Source organism: Astyanax mexicanus, chromosome 1, assembly GCF_023375975.1.
Source record: "Astyanax mexicanus isolate ESR-SI-001 chromosome 1, AstMex3_surface, whole genome shotgun sequence".
Classification (NCBI taxonomy): domain Eukaryota; kingdom Metazoa; phylum Chordata; class Actinopteri; order Characiformes; family Acestrorhamphidae; genus Astyanax; species Astyanax mexicanus.
In genome coordinates, this window is record NC_064408.1 from 70196227 (window position 1) to 70223626 (window position 27400).

Here is a 27400-nt window from a genome sequence, read left to right on the forward strand (position 1 = left end):
TTACTTTTATCATAAACAGTGTTATTTGCTGTTGCTGCTGTTGTTTATACAGTAAAATTACTGTCATCGTTACTGACCTAAATAGTTGCAGAAGTTTCATAACAATTACTGTAACCCTAAACCTAGCATATACTAATACAAAAGCAATAATAATTATATTTCTTCTTCTTCTTCTTCTTATTATTATTCTTATTATTAACATAGTTAGTGTTATTAGTACTGTGGTTGTTTTTATTTTTATGATAATTAGTGTTATTAGTATTGATGTTGCTGCTGTTGTTTATACAGTAAAATTACTGTTATCATTACTAAGTAGTGTTACTTGCATGACACCATTTTTCTTCTTCTTCTTCTTCTTCTTCTTCTTCTTCTTCTTCTTTTTCTTCTTCCTGTTCTTCTTATTATTATTGTTTTAGCAGACTTAAGGACAATATGTTCTCAAGGGGAACACATCGAATAATGAAAATGGAAATGCTGCCTCTTTAGCTGTTTTGTTCGGGGAGAAATAGACAGGTGCTTGATGGAAATTACTGTGGTGCTTCTCAGCAATTCCAACATATCAAACAGCTATAGATAATGCACATCTCTGTCTGTCTGTCTGTCTCTCTCTCTCTGTGTCTTTCTATCTCTTTCTTAAAAGTGTTGTTGTAAAAAGTCCTAAAGTACTTACAGATACAGTAATATGGCATGGCGCTCCGGCTGCGCTGCCACACACTCACTACTGTAAAGTCATCCGTCAGTGCTGGAGTGTGTGCGTGGTTGTGCTCACTTAGTGCCGATCACCAGCAGAGGTCACACACGGTTACAGGAACAAAAGTGATGCTCTTTTCCCTCTTCATTATTCCCTTTCACACGCAGGCTCTTTGCAAAGAGGCTTGTGTGTAAAGCACAATCTAGCCGATTCCATGGCTTGAGTTTTCCATGAGTTTTCTTTCTGGTGAAAGGAGTAGTTGCGGTTAAATGATTGAGTAGTCCTGTTTTTAAATATAACCGTTTAATTTGGTAAATAACTCTTGAAGAACTCCTTTTATAATTGCTTCATTGCTCTTCTCACACCCTTTACACATGAAGCTTGTTTTCTTGGCATGATCGTAGGAGGAACAGTGTAACAGTGCAGATATCTGTGAAATGTGGAGGCTTAAATGCTGTATGCTCATTGACTCTTTCCACACTGTCAGTTCTGCATAATGACTCTACATATTTCACTGTTCCCAACACTACACGTGTTTATTTAAGCATTTTGTTGCAGAGCTTAAAATAGAACCAGTTTCTGTCTGTGTTGAGTAAGATTGCGTATTGGCAAGAACATGGAGTACAATTCAGTATATCACAACATATTGCAATATTGCAGTTGTTTAAATCACAATTTATAAAAGTTTTTTTTTCTTTTTATGTTGTCAGTACAATGGACTCTAACTACAGAGTACAGCAATGTTATGTAGCAGTCAGGGTTTTGACACCAATCTTTAAATCTAGACCACTAATTTGAAAATCGATACAGTATTGTTGCAATACTTTGATATACAATACCAGTCAGAAGTTTGGACACACCTTAAAATCAGTGTTTTTTCAATATTAAAACAATCTGCATGGTAGATTAATACTAAAGTCATTCAAAACTATGAAGAAGAACATATGCAGCTATTAGGTCGAGTCACCTGCAGTGGCTTTCAGTTAACAGCTGTGTTGAATTTGTAAGAGATAATTACTTCAATTTCTTGACTCTTAATGTGTTTGAGAGCATCAGTTGTAAAGCTGTGAAGAGGTAGAGTTGGTATACAGTAAATAGCCCTATTTAAGCAATATTCTAATCCATATTATGGCAAAGACCAACAAAACATTATGATGAAACTGGCTCTCATCAGGAAAGGAAGAGCAAGAGTAACCTCTCTTGTACAGGATAAGTTCGTCAGAGTTACCAGCCTTAGAAACCTGAAGTTAACAACACCCCAGATAAGAGCCATATAAATGTCCTGATGTTGTCTGTCTGCCTGTCACAAACTAGTTCACACACCAAAGACTCCATTTCCCAGTGTGCACCTGTGCCCAACATGCTGGATCATGTGATGCTTCGGCATTCTGGCTCTCACCTGTGTTTCTGTGTATAAATACCCCATAATGTCCTCTTGTCTGGTATTGAACCTATCTGTTTTGTATTTGTTCTGTATCTGTTTTGTATCTTGTATCTGTTCTAGTTGTTTTATTTCTTTGACCACTCTTTTGCTTTGCCCTTTGTAGTTTGTGTTTACTCGTTGCCGACCCTACTTCTGCATTTTTGACTACCCTTTTTGCCTTGCCCTTCTTCTATTTTGTCTCTGACCATTCCTGTAGATTAAGCACTTTATTAAATAAACTGTGTGCTTGCCGTGTGTTTGGCCACCGTGACAGCTTTACATTTTCTAGTATTTTGGTTTGTTTAACACTTTTATGTTATAACATGATTCCTTATGTGTTCCTACAAAGTCTGGATGACTTCAGGATTAATTCAGAATGTAGAAAAAAGATAAAAAAAATGCATGAATTGAGTTGAGCCTTGCTTTTGTTATGGTTTATCTCTCAGTTGTGTTCTCAGAAAAAGATACATTGTAAAAATGGCATTTTCTTAATAGCAGGTGGTCTGTGACCCCCAACTCTCTCTCTCTCTCTCTCTCTCTCTCTCTCTCTCTCTCTCATAAACACACACACACAGTAGATACACAAAAGAGGCATGTGCCATGTCTCTTGCCCCTGGCTGCTCCCTCTGTCACGAAGGGTCACATGGGGGAAGGGAGTTTGAAATCTTGCCAACATCTTGCTTATGTGCCACTGAAGGTTTATGGTTTAGATAAAGTCTAGTCTTATTATGTGCCTAGATTATACAATTCTGGTATAAATATTTTCATAATACACACAAAAACTTGTTTATTTTGTAATCAAAAGTATTACAGAGTTGATTCTACTTTTGTTGGAGTACCCGTCTCTACTGTCCAGAGAAAACATTCTGTTAGATTCTTGTGCACTGCTGTGAAGATTTGATTCCAAGGAGTGGCAAGAGCACTAATAAGGTCAGGATGCTGGATGATCACTATCCCTCTGCATCCCAAACTCTGAAAGTTATTCCAAAGTATTGGATGGCGCTCGATCGTTTTAGAGAACAGAGTTCCACTGCTCCACAGCTCAATGCTGGGTGGCTTTATACTCCTTTAACCCACACCTGGCATTAGGCAGGGTTCCAATATTGTCATATTTATCTATTCCAGAGTCCTATTCTATTGGCAGTACTTCTTTACAGGGAATAGACAACCTGTTTGTGCATTTGCACCTTTGTATCAGCAAGAGGTGCTTAAATTTAAAGTAAGGGAATGCATTCCATTCCAATAAGAAGGGGTGTCCACAAACTTTTGGACATAGGGGTTATGTGTTATACAGTGGTGCTTTTTGATTTATTGAACTATTGATGTCTTATCCTCACAGCAAATGCTCATGGAAGTGACAAAGTAGATTTAAGGTGAGGCTTTGAATCCTACAAAACTATCTCTAAAGAGCCTCCACTAATCCACAGTCATAAAGTTCTGTGCAACAGAGGTAACTCTTGGTCTTCCTTTCCTGGGGTGGCCCTAATGAGAGCCAGTTTCATCTTAACATGTTCAATGGTCATTGCAACAGCCCTTGAGAATACTTTTCAAAGTTCTTAAAATGTTTCAGATTGTCTTTACTTCTTAGAACTATTAGAACATCACTTGAATAGGGCTATTCACTGTAGATCAACTCTACCTCTTCACATCTTTACAACTGGTGCTCTCAAACACATTAAAAGGACAAGAAATTCAAGTAATTAACTCTTGATAAGTTCAGCACAGCTGTTAACTGAAGACCAGGGGACTCTACAGCATAAAGCTGACTTAGAAAATCCAGCCAAGATGTGCAAAGTAAGAGTAAGAATATTCTGGTTTGTTTTACGCTTGTTTTTCTTCATAGTTTGTTAGTTAGACTTTATTATTAATATACAATGCAGAAACAATAAAAAAAAAATCTCTGAATTTGAAGGTGTATATGGTAAAAATTATCTCAAGCTGTGATGGCCTACAATCTAAATCAAATGACATCCTATATATCCAATTATAGTCATTTAATAGACATATTAGTGGTTAATAAGGAGTGCAATCATATCATTAGTTTAGTTGCTTTAGTTCACTTACTGTACCTGCTGCTGTCCCTGTTATCACTGGGTTGATGTAGTCATGCAAAAGAACTGATCAGAGTTTATAGACAGTTGTGGGAGAAATTTGAAGAGCTGTTTGCTTTATGGGGGGTTAACCTTTGAGAGAAGTCAATTATGTGCTTTTTACTGCTTTTATTGACCTTAAAAAAGCTTCCAATAAATAAAGCTCCGTCTAGCAGCATAACTGCAACTTATCAAATTATGTCTGTAAACAAATGTGTGCTCCTCAAAATGATTTACTAGCGGATTATAGGCCTTTCCCCCCTTCCCAATTTCATAGCGTTCCTCAATTATTGAATGTGTTAAGTATTATTTATTTGCGTATTGATTTCAGCTTCCTCGCACCATGCTGTCCTCCTCTCAGAGCTGCACATGCTGCATATTTCCTCTTGTTCAGTTTGAAATCCTGCAGTGCTGCGTTTGCCACCCCGGTGTAGGTGTTATTAAAGCTTTGTTTGCGAGCCCCCTCATTTAGCCTTTTTCTGGGCACAGGCCTGCATTATTTCTTTGTGTGGGCCGCCCAGTCGTACGCGTATTTTGCTCCTTCTCAGAGAAAAGGGGTACACAGCTGTAAGGAAACAAAAGTCAACTTGATGAGGCCTTTTTTTTACCTTTACATCATCTTTTTAGCATGGTGAGAGGGCTCATTCTGGAGCCTATTTGCTTATATAAGGAGAGTAATGACTGTGGCAGCTGTTGCAGAGCGAGGCTGGCAGGAAAGTGCAGGTTGAGTTTTGACTGATGGGAGACACCAGGGGGTTCTCGTTCTCCGGAAAAATTGAAATAACCCCCAAGATGGAATAATGAGTGCTTTAGGGCTTCAGTTTTTTGATGTCGGAACAGCTGTCCGACTGCGACGCAGAGATTACAATACCCAGAGTGCTGTGCAGGTTTGGAAATCTATTGTATGTGAGAAACCACAGAGAAATTATTGAATTTAGAACCTGAGGAGTTTAGAACCGGTGCTTTTCAAACTTCCGACTGCTCTGTTTTTCTTTCTCCATCTCTTTACTCATTTCTTATTCTTTCTCTTGTTTTCCTTCTTTCTTCGCACTTTTTGCTGGCTTGTTTTTCTCTCTCTCTGTCTCTCTCTTTCTTTCCTTCTTTCTTTCAGCTTTCCTTTCTTTTGATCTCACTTGGTTTTCTTTCTTGTCCTCTAATCCTCTTTAAGTTTGTATTGTTGTTGTTTTTCACTTTCTCTCTTTCCTCCCCACTTTTGCTTCCTCATGCTATCTTACCATACCTGTCAAGTCTCCCGTTTTGGCCTGGAAACTACTGTATTTTACTCCTCTTACCCGCCATCCTCCCGTATTACAATTTTTACATACATTTCCTGTATTATAATATAAGAAAAACATTATTAATAGGGAGACAGGCCACTGACCGCTGTGTGAATAGGAAAGCTCTTAACGCCAATCATGGTGCTAGTTCAAGGATGAAGTTCTGCCTCTCAGGAGAAACAGCCAATCAGCTTGCTGGTTTTGCGGAGGAGAGTCAGTGGGCTAGTGGGGAAGCCCCTTGGGACTAATATTTATTAATATTTCTTTCAAAAATTTGTTTTAGTGTGTCATAAAAGTGAATAATTTAGAAACAAGTATATGGTTTACATTATTACATTGTTATATGAAATCCATTGTTGATGTACTGTTTTGCATACTTTATTGAGGAATTGATATTTACTGATGGAATATATTTGGTCTATATCCTTTAGTAAAAGCTGCATATGTAGGAATGTCCAAAGCATTTCTGTGCATTAAGGGAGACCTCTCAGATTCTGAGCATCTAATTGTAGTGTGTAAGTGATTCACAGGTGTTCTTGTAAACCTGTCTTAAACCTCAGTTGGGCCAATGGGACGGCTTGAAGTGAGACGGCAGAAACTTTCCCTTATTTTTAAATCCAAAATTTCATTATTTTTAAATCCAAAACTTGACAGGTATGTCTTATACTCCTTTCTTTATTGCTCTCTCTCTCTCTCTCTCTCTCTCTCTCTCTCTCTCTTTAACACACACTTACTTACATTCGCTTTCTTTCTTACTTTTCTTTCTCACTTTTAGTCCTCTCTCTCGTTTTTGTGTATTTTTTTCTTCTTTACTTTCTCTCTATATTCTCTCACTCTCTCTCTCTCTCTCTCTCTAAATATTTAAAGGAGCTTTATTTGTAACCCTGTAATGATTATTTTTGCCAAAGCATTACAATGATAACAATAACAATTGATCTGATTAATCAGTTTAATCGGTCTGATCAGTTTCATCTGATTAATTATTCGCACTTGTTCTTCTTAAGACACAAGTCTTTATAGTCGATATTTAAATGCAAATAAAAGAATGAATGCAATTATTAGTGGTGTCAATTAAAATTATACTATATACTTATGGGGGAGATAAAGCCAAGGTGGGACGTTGGAATAAAGAATGCCTGATACATTTGATAGAGGAAACGTTTTTTTACTTTATGGTAAACTAAACTTAATCTTAGCTTTGTTGTAAGTTGTTAACTATCTCAATTTAAAAACATCAGGAAGTGTTTGGTGTATTACACACATGCTCACAGTTGGGCGGGGGTTGACCATTTAAATGGCCTGGGGGAAAGCTGTACCAGCCAGTACTCAGAAATGTGTACACCGTCCTGTTAAGAGATTCTAACACTAAGAGCGTGGGGCATGTGTCCAGTGTGTGTAGCGGGAGCAAGAAAGTAAATATATATCGAGAAGATTCTGGGTTCCAGCAAATATATCTGTGCAGTGTGAAGCTGTTTTAATACAGAACCCTGCATAGTAAAGAGAGTCACGCGGCTGCGAGCAGTGAATGCTGTACATATACCGCACTGTGTGTAAACAGCTTGGACCAGGGTCGGAGCTGGAAGTCTAAACTAAGACCGTTTCCGGAGCATTACAACTGGACACCACTTGGTGCCATAATTATTTACCTTTAACAAATAACAATGTCTTGTTTTATTTCTTTCTCGCACTTTGTCTGTTGCTTTTTTCTCACTTGGTTCTCTCTTTGTCTTATTTACCGTTTTCATTTCTTCACTATTGCACTCTCTCAGTCTTTTTCTCTCTCTCTCTCTCTCTGGGCTCAGTAGTGTGGGACTTATGCAATGTAAGGTGCTGCGCTTAAGCATGGCTGCCGCTGGCCATCCTCAGCATGCTCTTTTGTAAGCCTTGTCACAGCACACAGGCAAACAGCAAGAGAGAGCAGGGAAAGACGGATGAAAGGAGATAGATAGATAGTCAGAGACTGATAAAAGGGTTTTGTTATTGCAGAGTGAGGATGAGAAGAAAAACAAAAGCTGCTATACAAACGTATGGAAAGAAACACAAGTTGAGTGGATAATACAGATAATGTAAAAACACAGACACTGGGGCAGAGTCAGAATCAGTGAGAAATAAATATTCCTAGATTTGCTGAGATAAGTGACTGACTTACACAAAAAACTAACAAAAAAAACATTTATCAAATGAATAACCAAAAGATTTAAAGGATGGCAGAGAGGGATGCGTTTTCTCCCTGCTGAAAAAAAAAAAAAAACTACTCAAGATCAACTGGTCATCCGGAAAAACATACCCTGTTCTGATTGGCTAGTTCTTTAACTAGCTCTTGACCAGCATATGGCATGTGTTACTGGATCACCAGCTGGTTTTGAAATGGATCTTGTAGAAGGGCTTACAGGATATCAATGAACCAGATACCAAAGCCAGATACCATGGGATAGCAGTGGATTGTTTAGGAACAAACACACCTGTACACGTTTTAAGTTGTTATCTTGTGAGTGTGGCTGAACACTTGCCAACATGCTCATGGCAAGGTGTCATAAATTATCGGAGTTGGAGTAAGGTCTGATAGCGGGTGACAGATCATTCCAGTTCTGTATTTGTGCTGATATTTAACAGTATCCCTTATCCACAGTGCCTCATGACCGACAGCTTCTGGCTGACTCTGCGTTGTGTTCTTACTGGATTTTAAAATGATAAACAGAAATAAACAGCCTTTAGTTCTGGATAGGTTGGCACCTCATTTCTCCTCTCCACTCCTCTCTCTCCATTAGGCATCATGTACAAAAGAGCACATATTCAATATTTGCAGAGATTTACAGGCTCACACACTAATAAACTTAAAAACATAGTAACAGATGTATAGCTTACCATTTCATAGGTTAAAACATGCTCAACCTAGCGCAACTAGCTTAGCCATTTAGCCACTTAACCTAACCTCTCTACAAAACTTTTAACACATTTAAAATAAAAACTCTTCATACCTGATAAACAGAAATAAACAGCCTTTAGCTCTGGAAAGGTTGGCCCCCTTTTTCTCTTCTCCACTCCTCTATTTAGTTAGTATAAAAACAGGGAATAATTAGCGAGTTAGCCTGCATGCTAGCATAGACCATATGCTGTAGCATTAGCAGTGCACAAACACGCATATAAACGTTTTAATACTGATTACTAGCAACATATTTTAATGCAAAGTTGTTGTTAATAAATTTGGGGACATATATAGAGCAATTTAGAGTTTTATGAATCAGAGCACTTTCTAACACCTACATCTCCATTACACATCATGTAAAAAAGGGAAGAGGCAGATGACAGACGAGCGACTCTGGCAGAAAGTTTGGATTCAGCAACAGTAATGGGACACAATACTATTTATTTCCTGTACAATGACATATGACATGTCAGTATACAATTTATACATTTTAAAACATGCAAAAATCCACATCTCACACAATCCATATGCTGAAATTACTTTTGTTTCTGGTCATGCTGGTGATGCCATCTGAGCATATTTGTAGCTAAACAACATATGAGGGGAAATGAGGACAGCAGATGTGCTGTTCTTTCTGTCGTTTCGCAGCTACATCATTGTAGCCTCCCAAAGTATTCAGAATTCCAAAATAAGGTTAATTTTTTTTACGTTTTTTTTTCTGTCAAAGGTTTTTTTTTTTTTTTTTTCCCATTTTCTCCCCAATTTACCTGGCCAATTACCCAACCCACTTATTAGGACTGCCCCTATTACTAGTGATGCCAGCACCAGGAGGGTGAAGACTCTTTTTTGAACTGCTGCTGATGTAGCATTGCCGAGTATCCTCACTCGGTTCATCTACCCACCCAGAGAGAGCGAGGACAATTGTGCTCTCTCAGGGCTCTCGTAGCTGATCAGATAGCAAGCTACATGAACAGAATTCGAACCAGCGATCTCCTGATCATAGTGGCAGCGCTTAGCCCACTGGATCACTCTGAGCCACTAAAAGTTATTTAAAGTAAAATTTTAATCTTGTCTGACCTTTGTCAATACAAGGTCCTACAATGTATGAAAAATATACAGAGATAGAATTATCTAAATGCTTTATAGAAGGGAAACCCTTTATAGCTGTCAGTGGAAGTCAATGTAAAAAAGCTTAAATTCTTTAAATTCATTATTAAGCATTTTTTGAGCATTTCTACTGATCATTTTTGTGGAAACTAGGGCTGTACAAAAATCTTATTTTTTATTGTTGTTGCAGTATGGCGTTTTTGTGATAAACATGCGAAAAGAGCTGCTATAAAGCCATAAACATAGAAAACTCAAACTAAAATTTCCTTGCAGCAACAGGGGGAGCTATTGTATGTGACATAAAAAGGCTGGGGCAAAGTGAGGTAGAGTAAGGTAGAGGTCCACAGTAAATGCTCACACCTAACTACGTCTTAGTCAGGGAAAAAAAGGAGCGCAGCCAAAAAAACTTCAAGAAGCTTAAAATTATTTAGCATCTTTTTTTTTTCCACATTGATTTATTTTCAGATTTTTTTCAGATTTTTTGTCTGACTATCACGATATACACTGCCTGGCCAAAAAAAGTCATTAATTTAACTAAGCAAATGATCTGGTGTTGCTGAAGTTGGTCAAGTCTAGGTTCAGCACAGGAATATTCAAAGATGATAATGTCAGGATTCATGGGGCTGGAATTGTGAAAGAGTGTTTCAGGGAGCATGAGATCATCATTTTCACACATGGATTAAGAGTTCACCACAGAGTCCAGATCTTAACCTCATTGAGAATCTTTGGGATGTGCTGGAGAAGACTTTGTGCAGTGGTCAGACTCTACCATCAGCAATGCTGCTGCAAGATCTTTGTGAAAAATTAATGCAACACTGAACTAAAATTTAAATAAATCTTGTGACATTGAAGAAGCTTATTGAAACAATACAACAGGGAATGCTTACCAAAATCAAAGCTAAAAGCTGTCCGATGATTTGTTTTTTTTGGCAGTGTAGTATATTGGGAAAGCAATATCAACCTATTATCTACAGCAAAAAAGTGGATCCTTTTTCACAGGTGTCTGCCTCATACCGCCAGGCTCGCATGGTTTCTACAGTTCTATAATCAGCATCAGAAAGAAAATAAATGAAACAGAACAAACAAAAAAGAACAAACACAAGGAAATAACATTTTCCCCCACAAACCCACATGCAAAATGCAGTGTTTTCTATAATTAAAGGTTTATTTAGTTTAATGGGGTCTGTTTTTCTTCAGCTCCCCTGGCAGGCGTACTCTCCCACTGGGAATAAGAGTGCTGCACTCTGGCTGGTTTAACAGAGCTGTCCGTGTGGTGTTATGTAATGACCAAGTCGCTGGAGAAGTGCTCGCTCACATCTTCAGTGGGTTTTTTGTAAACCTCTTTTCTGTTTACCGTGACTGTTGAATTAAGTGTGCCACAGTGCACTGGGCTGCAGGAGTTAGATGTAAGACTAAACATATAATGAAGCTTCTCTGGCTGCTGGAGCTGCTGAGAGTGCAGGCTGAATATCCTGCAAGCAAATGTTTGCTCAATGTTCTGCTGGATTCTTGTTCCAGGGCCGATTACTACTGGATTGTATAAGAAGATCAGGCGACTTCAGCATAGCACTTATGAGAAATCAGTTTATTAGCAATAATGTGACATAGAGCCCCGTTTTAGTGATTAGGTGAGATGTCAACCGTGCACCATGCAGCTTGATTTAGGGTCTGCAAAATGCATGTACTAATTCTCTAATTAATTAATCGTCTGTTTTGGCCATAACATGAAATAAACAAATCAGCATATCACTTTCCATTCCCTTTAAGAGCCAGGTGATCTGACTCTGGTGGTTTGTACTGCTGGGCAGTATACCGGTTCACATGGTATACCGGAGGATGAAGGAATTTTAATAAACTGATAAACAGCTGCTTAAATACTGTAATGTCTTTAATGGCTCCAATAATAACACACTAAATTGATATTAAACTTGTGTTTTACTTGTGCAATAAAGCTTTTAAAAATATACATATTTTTTGAATACTTACATATTGAGTATGTAAGGTTTATTTATAGTGTGTATGGAACTATTTAACATATTTAGGTTTGTAATGGAAGCTGTGTTAAAGTTGTTGGGATATCTCTTTTCAAATTCTATTGTTGAAATTCTTCAGCTCTTTTTCTTTTAATAGAGTCTGATTTCTTTATATATTGTGCAGTTTTATGAGACAAAGTAAACCCAAAGTCTTAATTTAAAGCCTTAATGTTTGATATTATATGTACTCCTAACAGTACAATACAAGTCACAAACCTATATTTAAGCCCAGTCATGAAACAAAAACTATAAATAAATAATAATAATAAAAAATATATCGTTATATACAGTGAAACCGTCAGAATCTTACAAAATACTCTGATATGCATTTTTGGTCATACTCCCCAGCATTGGTGGGTTGTGTTTTTTTTTTTGTTTGTTTCCCCATTTTTCTCCAATTTACACAACCAATTACCCAACCCACTCATAAGGACTCCCCCTATCACTAGTGATGCCCCAACACCAGGAGGTGAAGACTAGCACATGTTTCCTCTGATACATGTGAAGTCACCACCTCTTTTTTGAGCTGCTGCTGATTCACCATTACCAAGTAGCATCACAGTAAACTCAGAGGAAAGTGCAGTGACTCAGTTCTGGTACATCAGCTCACAGATATCTTGTGCTGATTGACATCACCCTTTGGTGTGACATAGGGAGAGAGCGCCATCTACCCACCCGACGATCTCCTGATAAAAGTGGCAGCGCTTAGCCGGCTGGACCACTTAGAGCCCCCTGGTGGATTGGTATTTTAATGGCGCAGCGCTTCTGCGCTTTTCAGCAGAGGAATTGTGCAACATTACAGACTGCTTTAATTCTAGGGGCAAAAAACAAAAGTGTAGTTGTTATACAGGCAATGGTCAAAACCAGAAAAATAATAAATCGATACATCAAATCCAGAATGCGAAACAAAAGAGAAAACCAGACACATTACAAACAAAACAAAAAGGATAGCCAGGAATCTAAGTCAAACCAGAGAGACAAATGGTCAAAACACAGAAAAACAATCAATGTTAGGATAATTCGATTTTTTAGAGGATTTCTTTAAGATATTCTTCTAAAACGTGTTCTTCTCAATAGTTAGCAGAACAAGAAATTCCTGTAGTTAAGTTGAGACTTAAGTTGATATAAATGAAAACTCAAAGTAAAATTTATTTCTTACTTTCTTCATCTTGAGCAAATATTGAAATCACACTTTGTATAGTACGTTAGTTTAACTAAATCTGATTGTATATCTTTTACCATCGTGTTTGTGTTTCCATTCCTTTTTTTTTGTAACTATATGTTTATTGAATTTTACAAACATTACAGTTGTATCAGAACAGATTTAAAATGTTTCACCACATCAGTATCAAAGGAGGTTTACATAGTACATAAACTAAAATAGATAAAAAATAATAATTAAAAAATAAGAGTAAGGCAGGGCAAAACTAAAATTAAATGCAGATATGATACAAAAGCCACATATTGAGTGAAGGAACATTTGGAGGGTGTTTCCATTCTGAATAAGGGATGCATTTACTTCAACATTTAGTTAACCTTTCTGGTTCCAGCCATTGGTTCAGTGTGTGTGTGTGTGTGTGTGTGTGTGATGGTCTCTGTGTGTTTGACTGTTGCCTGCCCGTCTGTGTGTGTGTGTGTGTGTGTGTGTGTGTGTGTGTGTGTGTGTGGGCCTATGTGTTTAGTGGTAAACAGTCTGCAGTGGAATCGCTGGAGAGCGTCCTGGCAGCTGCCTGTTGGCCTCCCACGTGGAGCCGGTGTGCGTGGCTCTCTGTCTTTCATCTCCCTCAATATGCCTCCTTTTCACTATCTGCACGATAAGCTTTCGCCAGCAACCCATCAGAAGCTACAAGGCTCAGCCTGGGCCGAGCTGAGCGAGCGTGCGCCTTGGGCTTCACGTGGAACTGGGCCTGCGATCAATGTGTTAAATGTTAAAGAGAAACCTGGTTATTTAAGGTTTTTTTTTTGAGAATTAGACAGAGATCAGGTTAATTCTATAAAGACTCAAGTGAGAATTGGGATTAGTTCGCCTCATCTAAGATTAGAGCACTTAAGCGTTGTATGGAAAGGTCAGTTTGTTATGAATCTGTGTGGACTGGCGCAGACAACACAGTGCTGACTGTGCGTATCTGTGCTGGTCATAAAATTGATCTGTAGTGTCTGTAGTGTTCAGCAGTTCTTTACACTCTAGCAGATTGGGTTTTGTTTCACTGGTGTTAGAGCACGAGGCTGTACATGTGACACTACTGCTTACCTAAAAAGTTGTTCTCACAAGGCAATGTCTGGAGTTGGTTAATCTGGTGTTAGAGAAAAATGTTTTAGAGTTAAAGTGTTAGATTTGGTTAGTTATTTTTCTATAAATACACACAATGCAACCCTTGCATGTTTTTTTAAGAGCCTCCCCCTACAGGCCAGGAGTAAATGTTCACTGTTGCGCTGCTGCTCTACTGGTTCCTCCCCCTACCCATGGACAATTTAACAATTCTAAGGTCATCAGTAAACGCTAGCCTAGACAGACACACTAGTTTTGTGAGCTGAAAAATGCGATTAGATCTTGTACCAGTTTCTGATGTATGCAGTACATTATAAAATGCACAAATTTGCACCAAATAATTGCCTGTTTATTAAAGTTAATACACATACTGAAAACGTTTGCCACATAGCAATCGATGGAAAGACAGTTATCTAACTATCTAATTATTACTTAAACAACAATGTCTAGCCAGCTTGTTAGTTAATTAACTAACTAACTAACTGGCTAACTGACTAACCAACTAACTGACCGACCGACTAACTAACTAACTAACTAACTAACTAACTAACTAACTAACTAACTAACTAACTAACTAACTGACTAACTAGCTAACTAACTAACCAACCAACTAACTGACTAACTAACAGACTAACTAACTGACTAAATAACTAACTAGCTGACTAACTAGCTAACAAACTAACAAACCAACTAACTAACTAAGTAACTAACTGACTGACTAACTAACTAACTAACTGACTGACTAACTAACTGACTAGCTAACAAACTAACAAACCAACTAACTAACTAACTAACTAACTAACTAACTAACTAACTAACTAACTAACTAACTAACTGACTGACTAACTAATTGACTAATTAACTGACTAGCTAGCAAACTAACAAACCAATTTTTTTTTTTTTTGCAAATTAATGATCCCAGGAGCAAACAGATACAAGAGATTTACTCCTGAAAATAGTTAAAATATTAACCCCCAGAAGACTGCTACTTTACCTCTGCCCTAAAGTCTATGATGGTTATACATCTGGATACGGGATCATGCAGATCATTGATGTGTAAATCTTTTGTCTAATCCTTGATGAATAAATCAATGTTGTGCTCAATAAAGTATTTTTACACTGGAAGTTAAGAAAGTTTTTTCCTTCCATATAATTGCTATTTTATATAATTGATTTATGATACAATTTATAGTTTTGCATGTTTTTATTGTCCCTTTATGTAAACAAATGTATGATGTGATGTAGACATAAGCAACATTGACTTTATATTTTATTTACTGTACAAATGTATTAGTTAATTTGTTGATAGCAGTCACCAACATGTGAATCAGGGAGTACCTGCCAAAGTAGGTTCAGGGTCTACCTGGAATTATCAGTTGGAAGGTAAAAATACGCCATAAAGAAAGACAATGTTAATCCTTGTTCAGGTAACTGCTTAATAGCATTTTTTTTTAATGTTTTTCAAATCACACAGATTTTGTTCCAAGTTCTTTTTCAGCTGAACCTGATCCAGAAATCTAATTGCAAAAACAGCAAAGTGTTTTTGTTCACTTTCGAGAGAAAGGTTAATTATGACAGAAAATGCAAAGTAAGCGTTTTCTTGCTCAGCCTTTTTTTTTGCTAACAGTGCTTTAAACAACTGTACCACAAATCAACCACACAGGAACCTTAAATATAGGTAGAGTCAACAGGTATCTGCATTTTTTGGCCATTCTACATCCTTTCTCTCGAGTTCTCTTAAGTCTCTGCAAGGATTAACTTTATACTATACTACATATGTCTGCTATATGAGTGTGGGGCGTGACGTGTGCAGGTGTGATAGATAAATGCGTATAAACCAATAGGGTGTCGGAATGGAATATGTTTAAACTTCTCATCCAACAACTATTAGTTTCACTCTATCTGGATGGAGAGATTTATCTGGATAAAGTTGTGTTTTTAAACGATAAGAAGCCGTAATGAAAAAAAGCTGAAAGTAAATGAGGCTATTTTTATTTTTATGCTAAAATTGCTTTGCTACAAAAACTCGCAGCCAGGGTTTTAACCAATACATTTTCATAATGTTTTCATGGCTTTTGCTTGCCTTCAGGGTAAATTTTCAAGACCATAAGGTTTTTAAAACATCAGTGCAGACATGGACAAAAAAAAAAAAAAAATCTATTAAAACCATAATTAAAATTGATTATAGTAGGTCTAAAATCTTTAATAATAAAATGTGTGTCAGATCCTGAGAGCTCTTTTGTGTGGAGATAAATTACTAATTAACTCTGAGCTGACGTATTTGTTAGTTTAAATAAGAATTTCTCCATTGATAAACTGAAACACGAAGATTTGTAGACCAAATTTCCATGACTATTCCAAAACTTTCTGGGTATTTTTATTTTTCCAAAACTTATACAGACCTGGAAATTGCTATTTTCAAATTCCATATCTTTTCCTGTTTTTTCATGACTTTATGAACTCTGTCACAGATACACAGTGTAAAAATCTTTACTGTTACAAAAAGTGCTGTAGCATGTAACACTGTATTTAGGTCTATTTTGGCCATTGCACTATTCCTTCATGAATTGGATGCTTTTCAAATGCATTATTGTACTTTAAATTGAAAGAACTTGTATTTCATGTCTGTTTTGACTTCATATCATAATCATACAATTGGTGGGTGGTATCTGGCCTTTGCACAGTGCTGTATTTAGAATTGAGTTAAGAATGTAGGTCCACTTAGTTCACACACTCGATGCCCCTTTGCTTTAGAGGCTTATATACTCACGCTCACGCTTGCTCTGCTGTCCTGGCTTATTCAGCATTGCTTCTTTCCGCATGGCCGCTTGGCCGCATCTTCATTAACGAGAGTGGGCTGTCTTTTTGGAGAGGGGAGTATATCACCAGTGACAGGAAGTAACACAGTTATCTCTTTGTTGAGGAGGGGATCTGTTGGGCTGGATTTGGGTCGACCAGGCCCTCAGGGAGTGCTCCCTTACTGTTGGCCCCTGACACGAGGGGCTGGGCAGTGGAGGCCCCTGTAATGAGGCCCTCTGCATGTGTCCCTCCAGGGGCCTTCACTTCACTTTAGCCCTGGATCCCTGTCGCCCGCTCAGCCAGGCCCTCTGAGATGAGGGAGGAGGAGGTCGATGGAATAGAGTTTATTCAACCAAGGAGAGAAGCAGCCACCTCCTCTAATGGCTGTGTCAAGTGCCCTGTCTATCTCTCTCTCTCTCTCTCTGTCTTTCTCTCTCTCTTCTATCTCTCATTCTCTCACGCTCGCTCTCTAAAACTCTCTACCCTTTCCTCCTGACTGCGTGCGACTCACAGGGCTGTGCACAGAGCCCGTGGACGAGGCGCGTTTGGGATATTTATATCCTTCTACAGGCATTTCTGTTACAAATTGTGCCCTGATTTGTCTCCTGTGCTGTAATGTCCTCCTTATTTCTCCATTTTTATACCCGTTTGACGAGGCTGCAGTTTTTGGCTGAGCTCAGCATTCCTGAACACCTAAAACACCAGCATTACAGGGCCTGTACAGCATTTTATTGATGCATGATGCAAACCATTTAAAGCTGCTTATTTCTGCCATCCTAGGTCCACAAACAAATCTACCGCATAATTATACATTATTTTAGATTAATGATTTCCATAAAACATAAATCCATCACTAGGGATGTGACTGAATATGAATATAAAAAAAAGTGTTACCCCCTAGAAATTTTTACAGAAAATAAAGTATTTCTCCCAGAAAACTATTCACATTGTTATACACATATTTATTTCCTTTATGTGTGTTTTGAAACAACACCAAAAAAAGGCAAATTTGTAGGAATTGCTCGCAAAACTTTCAAAACTGTAGATAAATAACTTTGAATCAAGCACAAGATGCTCGTTTAAGCTCTTTAACCTGTGGTCAGTAACAGGTGCGGCAATATAAAAAAAACACAACTGAAACCAGAAAGAAAGGAGAGAAATTGACTCAATCTTTACATTGTGTGTCTGTGTGTGCCACACTAAGCTCACTAAGAACATGAAGTCCATCTCCAGAAATATTGACGTTTCTTTGTCCATGGTGGGTCTGCAACATAGTTTGCAAGAAGTTTTCAAACCATAGCACTGTAGTTAATCTCTTTGGACATGGTTAGAAGAGAAAAATTGATGATATGGTGCAACGCAGGATAGTTCAGATGGTGGAAAAAAGCCCCAATCAAGTCCCAAATAAATTCCAGCTGTCCTCCAGGCTCAGGGTGCATCAGTGTCAGCGCAATCTATAGATGTTATAAATGAAATCTGAAGATTAAGGATTTTGGGTCTCAATGTAGGGCCCAATGTCAGACAACTGGGTTTGGGCCTAGATCATGGGTCTTCCAGCAGGACAATGACCCCAAGCATACTTCACAAAGCCACCAGAGATAAATGGAAACAAAGTACTAGAAAGATCAAATGTGGCCTGCAATGAGTCTGGATCTAAACCCCATTAAACACCTGGGGAGAGATCTTAAGATTGCTGTTTGGAGAAGGCACCCTTCAAATTTGAGAGACCTGGAGCAGTTTGCAAAACAAGAGTGGTCCAGAATTTCAGTTGAGAGGTGTAAGAAGCTTGTTGATGGTTGTAGAAAGTGACTGATTTCAGTTATTCTTTCCAAAAGGATCTGTAACTAAATATTAAGTTGTTGGTGCCAATAATTTTGTCCAGCTCATTTTTATTTTTGTTTTTTTCTGTTTTTTTTTTAGGTTGTTCCAATACAAAAAAAGGGTAATAAAAGGGGAAATACTTGACTCTTATGACAGTTTGTCTGTCTACTCCAGGATTTTAATTGTGGCACATTTTTGTTCGTTATTTTGCCTTTGTGTCACTTTAGTGGATTAAAAAAAAAGTAAACTTAATGTGAAACTTTCAGCTTTGATTTAAGAATTTGACTAAACTATTGTAATAAACTGTTTAGAATTTGCAGCCATTTATCTTCTTTCATTTCTGTCAGACTGAAAAGTATTTTGAGTAATTTTAATTTAAAAATAAAAGCATTTTAAAAATGTAACTTTAGTTTCATGGTCAGGTGTAGCCTGTTCCCTCATGACTGATAAAAAAGTCAAAGATGTGTTAATTTTATACAAGTGAATGAGTTGGTCATTAAGCTTTAAAATCATATCAAAGAGAGCAGAAACTTTTGAAGTGGCCTAATTTAGATTTAACACATTATTAAAAATCACTGGCTACCAGCCTTGAAGACCGCAGAAGAAATCTGAAGTACTATAATGTGCAAAAGTTTTAGCATCCCTGGTCACAATTTCTGTATATTCTAATTGTGAATAGCAAGGTTAGAAAAAAAACCTGATTTCCAAAAGACATAAAGTTAAACATATATATATATTTTTATATTGTAGGTAAGATTATTTAAATGTTCATAAATTATGTTGTGATTTTGTGTTGACAGGCACTGTACCTCTAAAGCCTAGGAAAACATTAATTACCAAGTAATAGGAATACACTGAATATTTGGCAACCAAAAATATTTGGCTGAAAATGCAAAAAAGCTAAAAGTTTGGTGTTTGGAATTGGTGAAAAGACAGAATCATTTGCACCAAACAATGACTAATTTATTTTTTAATTCCTAAAAAGTAAGCTGCAAGTCAAGCCCACACTCCATCACCACCCTCTCCCTCAACAGTGCTCAGTGCTGTGGATTAAAAGAGAGAGACGTCAGAAAGCTGACAAAGTCAGGTTTCATACTATTTTTACCCTCTACTACATTTAATGAAATAAAGTGTTCAAAATGATTAAGTAAGTTTAAATAAAGTGTGCACCATGTGTAGTATGTGTTTACTACCCTTTCACAAACTCACTGTTTTCTATCTAAAAGACACAAGCTGTACAGGACTGGGATATAGGATTTAAACTTAGCCTTAGCATCTGTTTATAAAAAACAGTCTGTATTTCTTTGTGCAAATTTCGCTTATGTGCCTGGTGTATCCCTGCTGAGCTACATTTATTACTGGAACTGCATTGTTGAGGTACCTTTATAATTATAGTAGCACTGCTGAGGTAATTTTTATTTTTTTATGTCAAGACAAAAATATATTTTGGGTATTTAACTTATTCAGAGAAGAAAAAAAAACGCAAAAAAACATGTTGAGCATAGAGTTTTTGGCTTTCGGTCAAATGTTTCATTTTGTTCAGTTTCAGCCAAAAAAATTTTTTTGGTCTATTTCTAGCAATGATTGCATGAGTTATTAATCATTGCTTTTGGAAGAGCGAGAACTGGATACTTATTTTTAGTGTTTAAAGCTGAAAAAGTCAAAACTACAAACATTCTTGGATTCAGGAGCTGTTTATGGTAGAGGCTGGTGTGTGTGTGTTTGTCTATGTATGTGTGTGTGTGTGTGTGTGTGTGTGTGTGTGTGTGTGGTTATGTGTGAGCAAATAGATGTGAGCCTCATAGCTGTGGGTGGTAGTAGGGTTTTAAAAAGTGAAGTTAAAGCGCCAAAGAAATAAAAGTGAAGAATTTAGACTAAGGCACAGCTTGATTTGTAATTGCCTTTTCAGTAGGTTTTGTTCATATTTCTTTTTATTGGATTGTAATAGTCTTATTCGTATGCCAGGTGCTCAGTGTGCATAATGCTTTGTGAAGCTACTGTAGAACTCCATTGTGCTTTAATCTATTTCTGCTCTTTCTCTTTTTCTTTTACAGAAACCAGTTTCCTTTTGGGTAATGCCCAGATCGTGGAGTGGCCTATAGTGTACAGTAATGACGGATTTTGCAAGCTGTCTGGCTACCACAGGGCTGAGGTCATGCAGAAGAGCAGCACATGCAGGTGAGGCGCACTTTTAGCTGGCTTAATACCTAATATTTGAAGCGAGAGTCGTTTAAGATGGTTTAAATGTGTTTAGAACTGTTGCTGTGGTGCTGCAAACTAATGAAGAATGCAATATCTGATTCTAATGTACTAATTACTGATTATATGCGCTGAGCATTTCACTCACAACATAGTTATAATAGATTTCAATGGCTGTTTTTGAGTTAATTGGTTTATTTTTTTTAATACATTAGGATTGTTGTCTGTAATGATACCCTGCATTAAACAGACTCAGATAGAGATCAGGTTAAAAAAAGTTATACAGACTTTAAAGAAAGGTTTCAGAATGTCCCATCTGTCATATTGGCAACTTGCTCCATTTACAGTTTCACTGAGGAACTGAATAGAACAAGTCTGAATGCAGCACACATTATTAGAGGAAAGCAGAACGTCCTGTCCCATCTCACAATTCTGTTTATTAAGCTAGAAGAAAGTGTCTGAATTGCATTTGGAGCAAACTCTCATAATGTATTAACAGAGCTGACTCTCTTTTAGTGGAGCTACTGTGGCAGGTACCTTTCAGATCATAGAATTAAAGGAGGATATTGAATTTAAAGTCTTTGTACTGGAGTTTAAACTAAAATAATTAAACTACTCTTGGATTATTTTTTTTTCAGCAGAGGTATGTTGCATCACAGTAAAATCTAGGGAGTAAGTTTTACCTAATTATTAGTATAATTGTCCAATAATAAAGCCCACAACATTTTTGTGGATTTCTGTGTAATTTAATTAGGCTGTATAATATGAATGGAATTAATCTGAATACATTATCTGGAGTGAACAGATATATTTTCAAATAATACAAACATCTGACTTAAACATTGTCTTACTGAGCTCCAATTAAAACCACATTTCTACACAAACTGGCCAAAATTCACAGATTAATTAACCAACTATGATTTTTCTCCTCAAATATACTGACTAAAACTTATTTACCATAACATTTCCTTTTAAAAAATGTCCCTATCACTTCCCAGCAATGTTCATCATCATTGTTCATATCAGAAAGCTACAATGGCACATTTAAAAAATTTAAAACTTGAGAAAAATAAAAGGCAATTTACTGCACTAGATTTTTGAGATTTGAGGCCAAAACAAACTTTTTGAAAGTTTTAAATAAAAAAAAACTTTAGTTCAGGTAATTACTTTTTCAAATGTATAAAAAACTTCAAATATTATTATTATATATTCACCAACCCAAAAGTCCACTTTATGTTTTTAGTTGGTCTAATTAAAGTTCTATGCAATGTTTATTGTAAGTTCTGCTGACTATCCTTTAAGATAAACTAAACATATATATTTTTTCACATGAATCAAATCCATGTATTGGGCGAAAAACTATGTTTGTGTTAATTTAAGTTAAGCAGCTGGGAACTGGGAATTTACGACTATTAAATATCTGTCTTATTGTCAGTCATATTAGCTTGTAGTAATGCAAATGTAACCAGCTGGACCCAGACAGCATATAATCACACTTAAACAACACAAAACAAAACAAAGCAACTTGCTCTTATAGCCTTTAACACAATGGCCAGGCAGTTATTTATTATATAGATTGTATAGGTATATTTTTTCCCTCAAAATGGCTGTATTGCACATAAACTAAAATGTATGACCAAAACCTTTGCAGAATTGCTAAGGAGACCCTGTTTAACCATAACTATAAACTGCAAACCCTTTCAAATAAGGCATATCAAAAACACACTGCTCTAAAAAAAACACTGTGTGGTTAAAATGGGCCACGTGTGAAAAGCCCTACACTCTAGATAAAATAGTAATTATTTATAATCCTGTTACAAGTAATCGTTAAATAATTCTATAATAATTAGGAAAAAATACTTTGCTCTCTACAGTAAAAGGGCATACCAAAAGATTTTCCACAACTGCGTAACCAGGCAGAGCATAAGCATCCATATGGTACTTTGAGTTGTCATGGCTTGTATCATACAGTTGTGGTCAAAAGTTTACATACACTTGTAAAAAAACATAATGTTATGGCTGTCTTGAGTTTTCAATAAGTTCTACAACTCTTATTTTTCTGTGATAGAGTGATCGGAACACATACATGTTTGTCACAAAAAACAGTCATAAAATTTGGTTCTTTCATAAATTTATTATGGGTCTGCTGAAAATGTCACCAAATCTGCTGGGTCAAAAATATACATACAGCAACAAAATTTGTCAATTTTGGTGATGGAGCGAGTTGTGTCAATCAAATTAGCTTCATGTCATGGCCTCTTCACTTCTTGTAAGTGATTCTGATTGACTACAGCTGTTGACTTCTCATGAGCCCATTTAAATAGGGCTCATTTGACCCAGTGATTAGACTCAGCTACAAAAGCTACAATGGGAAAGTCAAAGGAACTCAGTGTGGATCTGAAAAAGCGAATTATTGACTTGAACAAGTCAGGGAAGTCACTTGGAGCCATTTCAAAGCAGCTACAGGTCCCAAGAGCAACTGTGCAGACAATTATACGCAAGTATAAAGTGCATGGAACAGTTGTGTCACTGCCACGATCAGGAAGAAAACGCAAGCTATCACATGCTGCCGAGAGGAGATTGGTCAGGATGGTCAAGAGTCAACCAAGAATCACCAAGAAGCAGGTCTGCAAGGATTTGGAAGCTGATGGAACACAGGTGTCAGTCTCCACAGTCAAGCGTGTTTTACATCGCCATGGACTGAGAGGCTGCCGTGCAAGAAAGAAGCCCTTGCTCCAGAAAAGGCACCTTAAGACTCGGCTGAAGTTTGCTGCTGATCACATGGACAAAGATAAAACCTTCTGGAGGAAAGTTCTCTGGTCAGACGAAACAAAAATTGAGCTGTTTGGCCACAACACCCAGCAATATGTTTGGAGGAGAAAAGGTGAGGCCTTTAATCCCAGGAACACCATGCCTACTGTCAAGCATGGTGGTGGTAGTATTATGCTCTGGGGATGTTTTGCTGCCAGTGGAACTGGTTCTTTGCAGAAAGTAAATGGGATAATGAAGAAGGAGGATTACCTCCAAATTCTGCAGGAAAACTTAAAACCATCAGCCCGAAGGTTGGGTCTTGGGCGCAGTTGGGTGTTCCAACAAGACAATGACCCAAAACACACATCAAAAGTGGTAAAGGAATGGCTAAACCAGGCTAGAATTAAGGTTTTAGAATGGCCTTCCCAAAGTCCTGACTTAAACCCCATTGAGAACATGTGGACAGTGCTAAAGAAACGGGTTCATGCAAGAAAACCATCACATTTAGCTGAACTGCACCAATTCTGTCAAGAAGAGTGGTCAAACATTCGACCTGAAGCTTGCCAGGAGCTTGTGGATGGCTACCAAAAGCGCCTAGTTGCCGTGAAAATGGCCAAGGGACATGTAACCAAATACTAATGTTGCTGTATGTATATTTTTGACCCAGCAGATTTGGTGACATTTTCAGCAGACCCATAATAAATTTATGAAAGAACCAAATTTTATGACTGTTTTTTGTGACAAACATGTATGTGTTCCGATCACTCTATCACAGAAAAATAAGAGTTGTAGAACTTATTGAAAACTCAAGACAGCCATAACATTATGTTTTTTTACAAGTGTATGTAAACTTTTGACCACAACTGTATATAGTATCATGACCTTTACTAAAGAGACTGATTAACCATTTGAAGTCTAAATTACAGTTGCTAAGGCTGATTTCATTTAATGTTTATTAATAGTTTTATAGTGTCGAGCTGAGTGGAACAAGATTTACTGGTGCACGCGTCAGGCAGAGATAGAGCAGTACATCCTGTCCCATTACAATTCTTTGTTTATTTAACTAGAGGAAAATCAAAAAGCATTTCCATTTTTTTGCTCTGCTGCAGTGGAATTGCTTGTGCACGTTTCTAGAAAAATAAATACTGAACTTTCAGATGATTTGATGAAAAAAATCAGCAATAAACATCTGCAATGCCTGGTTTAGTTTTGAGAAAAGAGGAAGGAACAGTTCATGGTCGATTCCTCTGGCTGTTCCACTGGCTAAATTAACAGGGACTGATGTCACTGTGTCTTGACTTGCTGATTCTAACGCTCAGCGGTGACTCAGGTACAGTGCTAATTATCACTTCTCTCTGCAGTGCTGGAGGTGGAAATGCCACACTCTCTCCCCGGCCTCAGTGGGTGGCGGCTCTAAATTGACCCGGCCTTAATTCCATCCCGCAGTGTTTGGAGCCACACTCTCTCCGGCTCTGTGATATTTTATTTATTTTATCTCTACTGGCCGCTTACATACGAAATGCCCCGCTGTTCGCTCAGGGCCATCGCCGAGTGCCTTGTTATCACCCAATGGGACCTGTGGGCTGCCAGTCACGTGGGGTGGGATTGGAAAACGCCACCCACTGAAAGTGATAGCCATACTCCTAAGCAGCTGTGGGTGCAGGGAGGCTTTCAGAAATGGAACTTGTGCACAGCTTTGTCAGCTGCAGCAATAAAAGACCTGAAGATTTGATATTGTATCCTGCTTAAGCGCCTACCAGTTACAGCTCTGCATCCCCCTGGAGAAGTTATTACGTTTCTATTTCTGTTCTCATGGAGCCCACAGTGATAAGGAGAGTATTAAAACAAGCACAAACTTCGGCTGAAGGGAGTTTAGAGAGACAGTTACTAAATTGTTCCTACATGCTTATCAGAAAGAGAAAGGGAGAGAGAGGGAGAAAGTGCTGGATTAAATAACAGTGGTCTTTTCCACCTGCAGTTCAAACTCTTAAATCCCTATGTGCTGCTGTTACAAAGAGAACAGAAACATTCAGATATTCGCTTTGTAAAAAAAAACACTTGCAAAAATTTGTGACAGACCTGATAGATGAACTTCACTACAGTGAAGTTTATCCATAATGGTACACCCTTTACCAGCTGCTTGGAGACAATCATAACGATCATTAAACTTTTAAACAGCATTATCTATACGAAATCAAAAATCTGAAAATCTTAAAGCCCCTGGAAACCTATTTTTTCTTTTTAATTATGTTATTTGTCCTTCCCAAGGCTACATGACTCTGCCCTTTCTTCAAGTCTAAGTGAGCTGGTTAGCTAAAGAAAAAAACTTAAGCTTTAGCTAAACCCAGAGAGCTAAAGCTAAACCAGGAGAGCTAAAGCTAAACCGGGTGTGATAAAGTTAAACCAGGAGAGCTAAAGCTGAACTGGGAGGGCTAAAGATAAACCAGGAGAGTTAAATCTAAACCAGGAGAGTTAAATCTAAACCAGGAGAGTTAAAACTAAACCAGGAGAGATAAAGCTAAACTGGGAGAGTTAAAGATAAACTAGGAGAGCTAAAGCTAAACCGGGAGAGATAAAGCTAAACCAGGAGAGATAAAGCTAAACCAGGAGAGCTAAAGCTAAACCAGGTGTGATAAAGTTAAACCAGGAGAGCTAAAGCTGAACTGGGAGGGCTAAAGATAAACCAGAAGAGATAAAGCTAAACCAGGAGAGATAAAACTAAACCAGGAGAGCTAAAGCCATCAGGAAATAAGGCAGTTTACATTCTACAAATATAAATGGCTGTGGAATTCAGGGAGAAAGTCTTATAGATAGATGAGGCAAAGATGAACCTGTATTAGAATGACATAATGATGAAGGTGTGGAGAGCACGGGCATATAAGGTGGCAGCGAAACCCTCTCATTTATCTTCATTAAAGATATGACTGCTGACAACAGCAGAAGTATGAATTCTGAAAGGTAAGCACCTTAGCTGCTCAGATCCAAGTGGATCCTAGTGGATGGTGCTTCTTTCAAAACACAAGTTTAAGCATCTAAAGTGGATTATTATTGACTGGCCACATTAATCACCTGACCTGAACACTACTGAGCATGCAGCTTCACTTTGCATAAATACCACATTTTCTAAAAGGAACAAAAATGGCTTAATTACAGATCATGATCATGAATGTCAAACATTTGAATCATAGGTTATAAAGATTACTAAATAAATTAATAGCTTCCTGAAACAAAGGATCTGTGTCTGCATATACATGTGAATCTCACGATGCTATCCCAGTATGCATTTTAGCTTTGTAGTCATTGTTCCATGTTTTCATTACACTTCGTCATGAATACATAATGTTAATAATTTTATATATGATATCTATTCATTTGCACAGTATAAGGAGATACAATACAACAAAATATATAATTGTTTATTATTTTTACACTGTCAAAACTGTTGATTATTGTACATTATCATGAGTCATGTTGTACACTTAGCCATTAATTGTGATGTTCTTAAACAAACTGTGCAAATGAACCCAAGCACATTCAATGATGCTGAGTTTGGACAGCAAATATTCCTCTTTTATGTCTGTTTATGTTTCTTGGAAAGAGCTTCTTAAACAGCAAATAATCCTTACAGCAGTGTTGAGTTAATTATTTTGTTCAGAAGTAAATGAGAGTGAACCATTTTTAAAGAGAAAGGCTTTAATTGCTCTTGTTACTTGTTGCTATATACAATATTAGAACCTCCTGAGACCCTGACTTTAGCTTGGTGTGCATTTTTAATCTTAGTAGGATTAGTACACTGAAAAAATGATGCACAACATTTTACAACTTTCTGCATTTGCTTTTTTTTAAGTAAATTTAATTTCAGATAAATTCATGTAACTTCAACTTGGTTTTAGGACTTAAATGTTACATAGAGTAAATAAATGAACTGAACTTCAGTCAATCCTTTCTTTTAGTAAACTTTAATTTATTTTTGCTGAATCAATCCTTTCTTTTAGTAAATTTTGCTTAATTTCT

General features: G+C 37.3%; 1 protein-coding gene across 1 annotated transcript in view; it reads left to right on the forward strand.

Moving 5' to 3' along the window:
- The window catches only part of kcnh5a (potassium voltage-gated channel, subfamily H (eag-related), member 5a), a 171130-nt gene that overhangs the window by 1195 nt on the left and 142535 nt on the right, over positions 1 to 27400 (forward strand). Inside the window, exon 2 of the mRNA XM_007256657.3 lies at positions 20491 to 20614. Coding sequence (XP_007256719.3) covers positions 20491 to 20614 — 124 coding nt within the window. The remainder of the gene's footprint in view (positions 1 to 20490; positions 20615 to 27400) is intronic.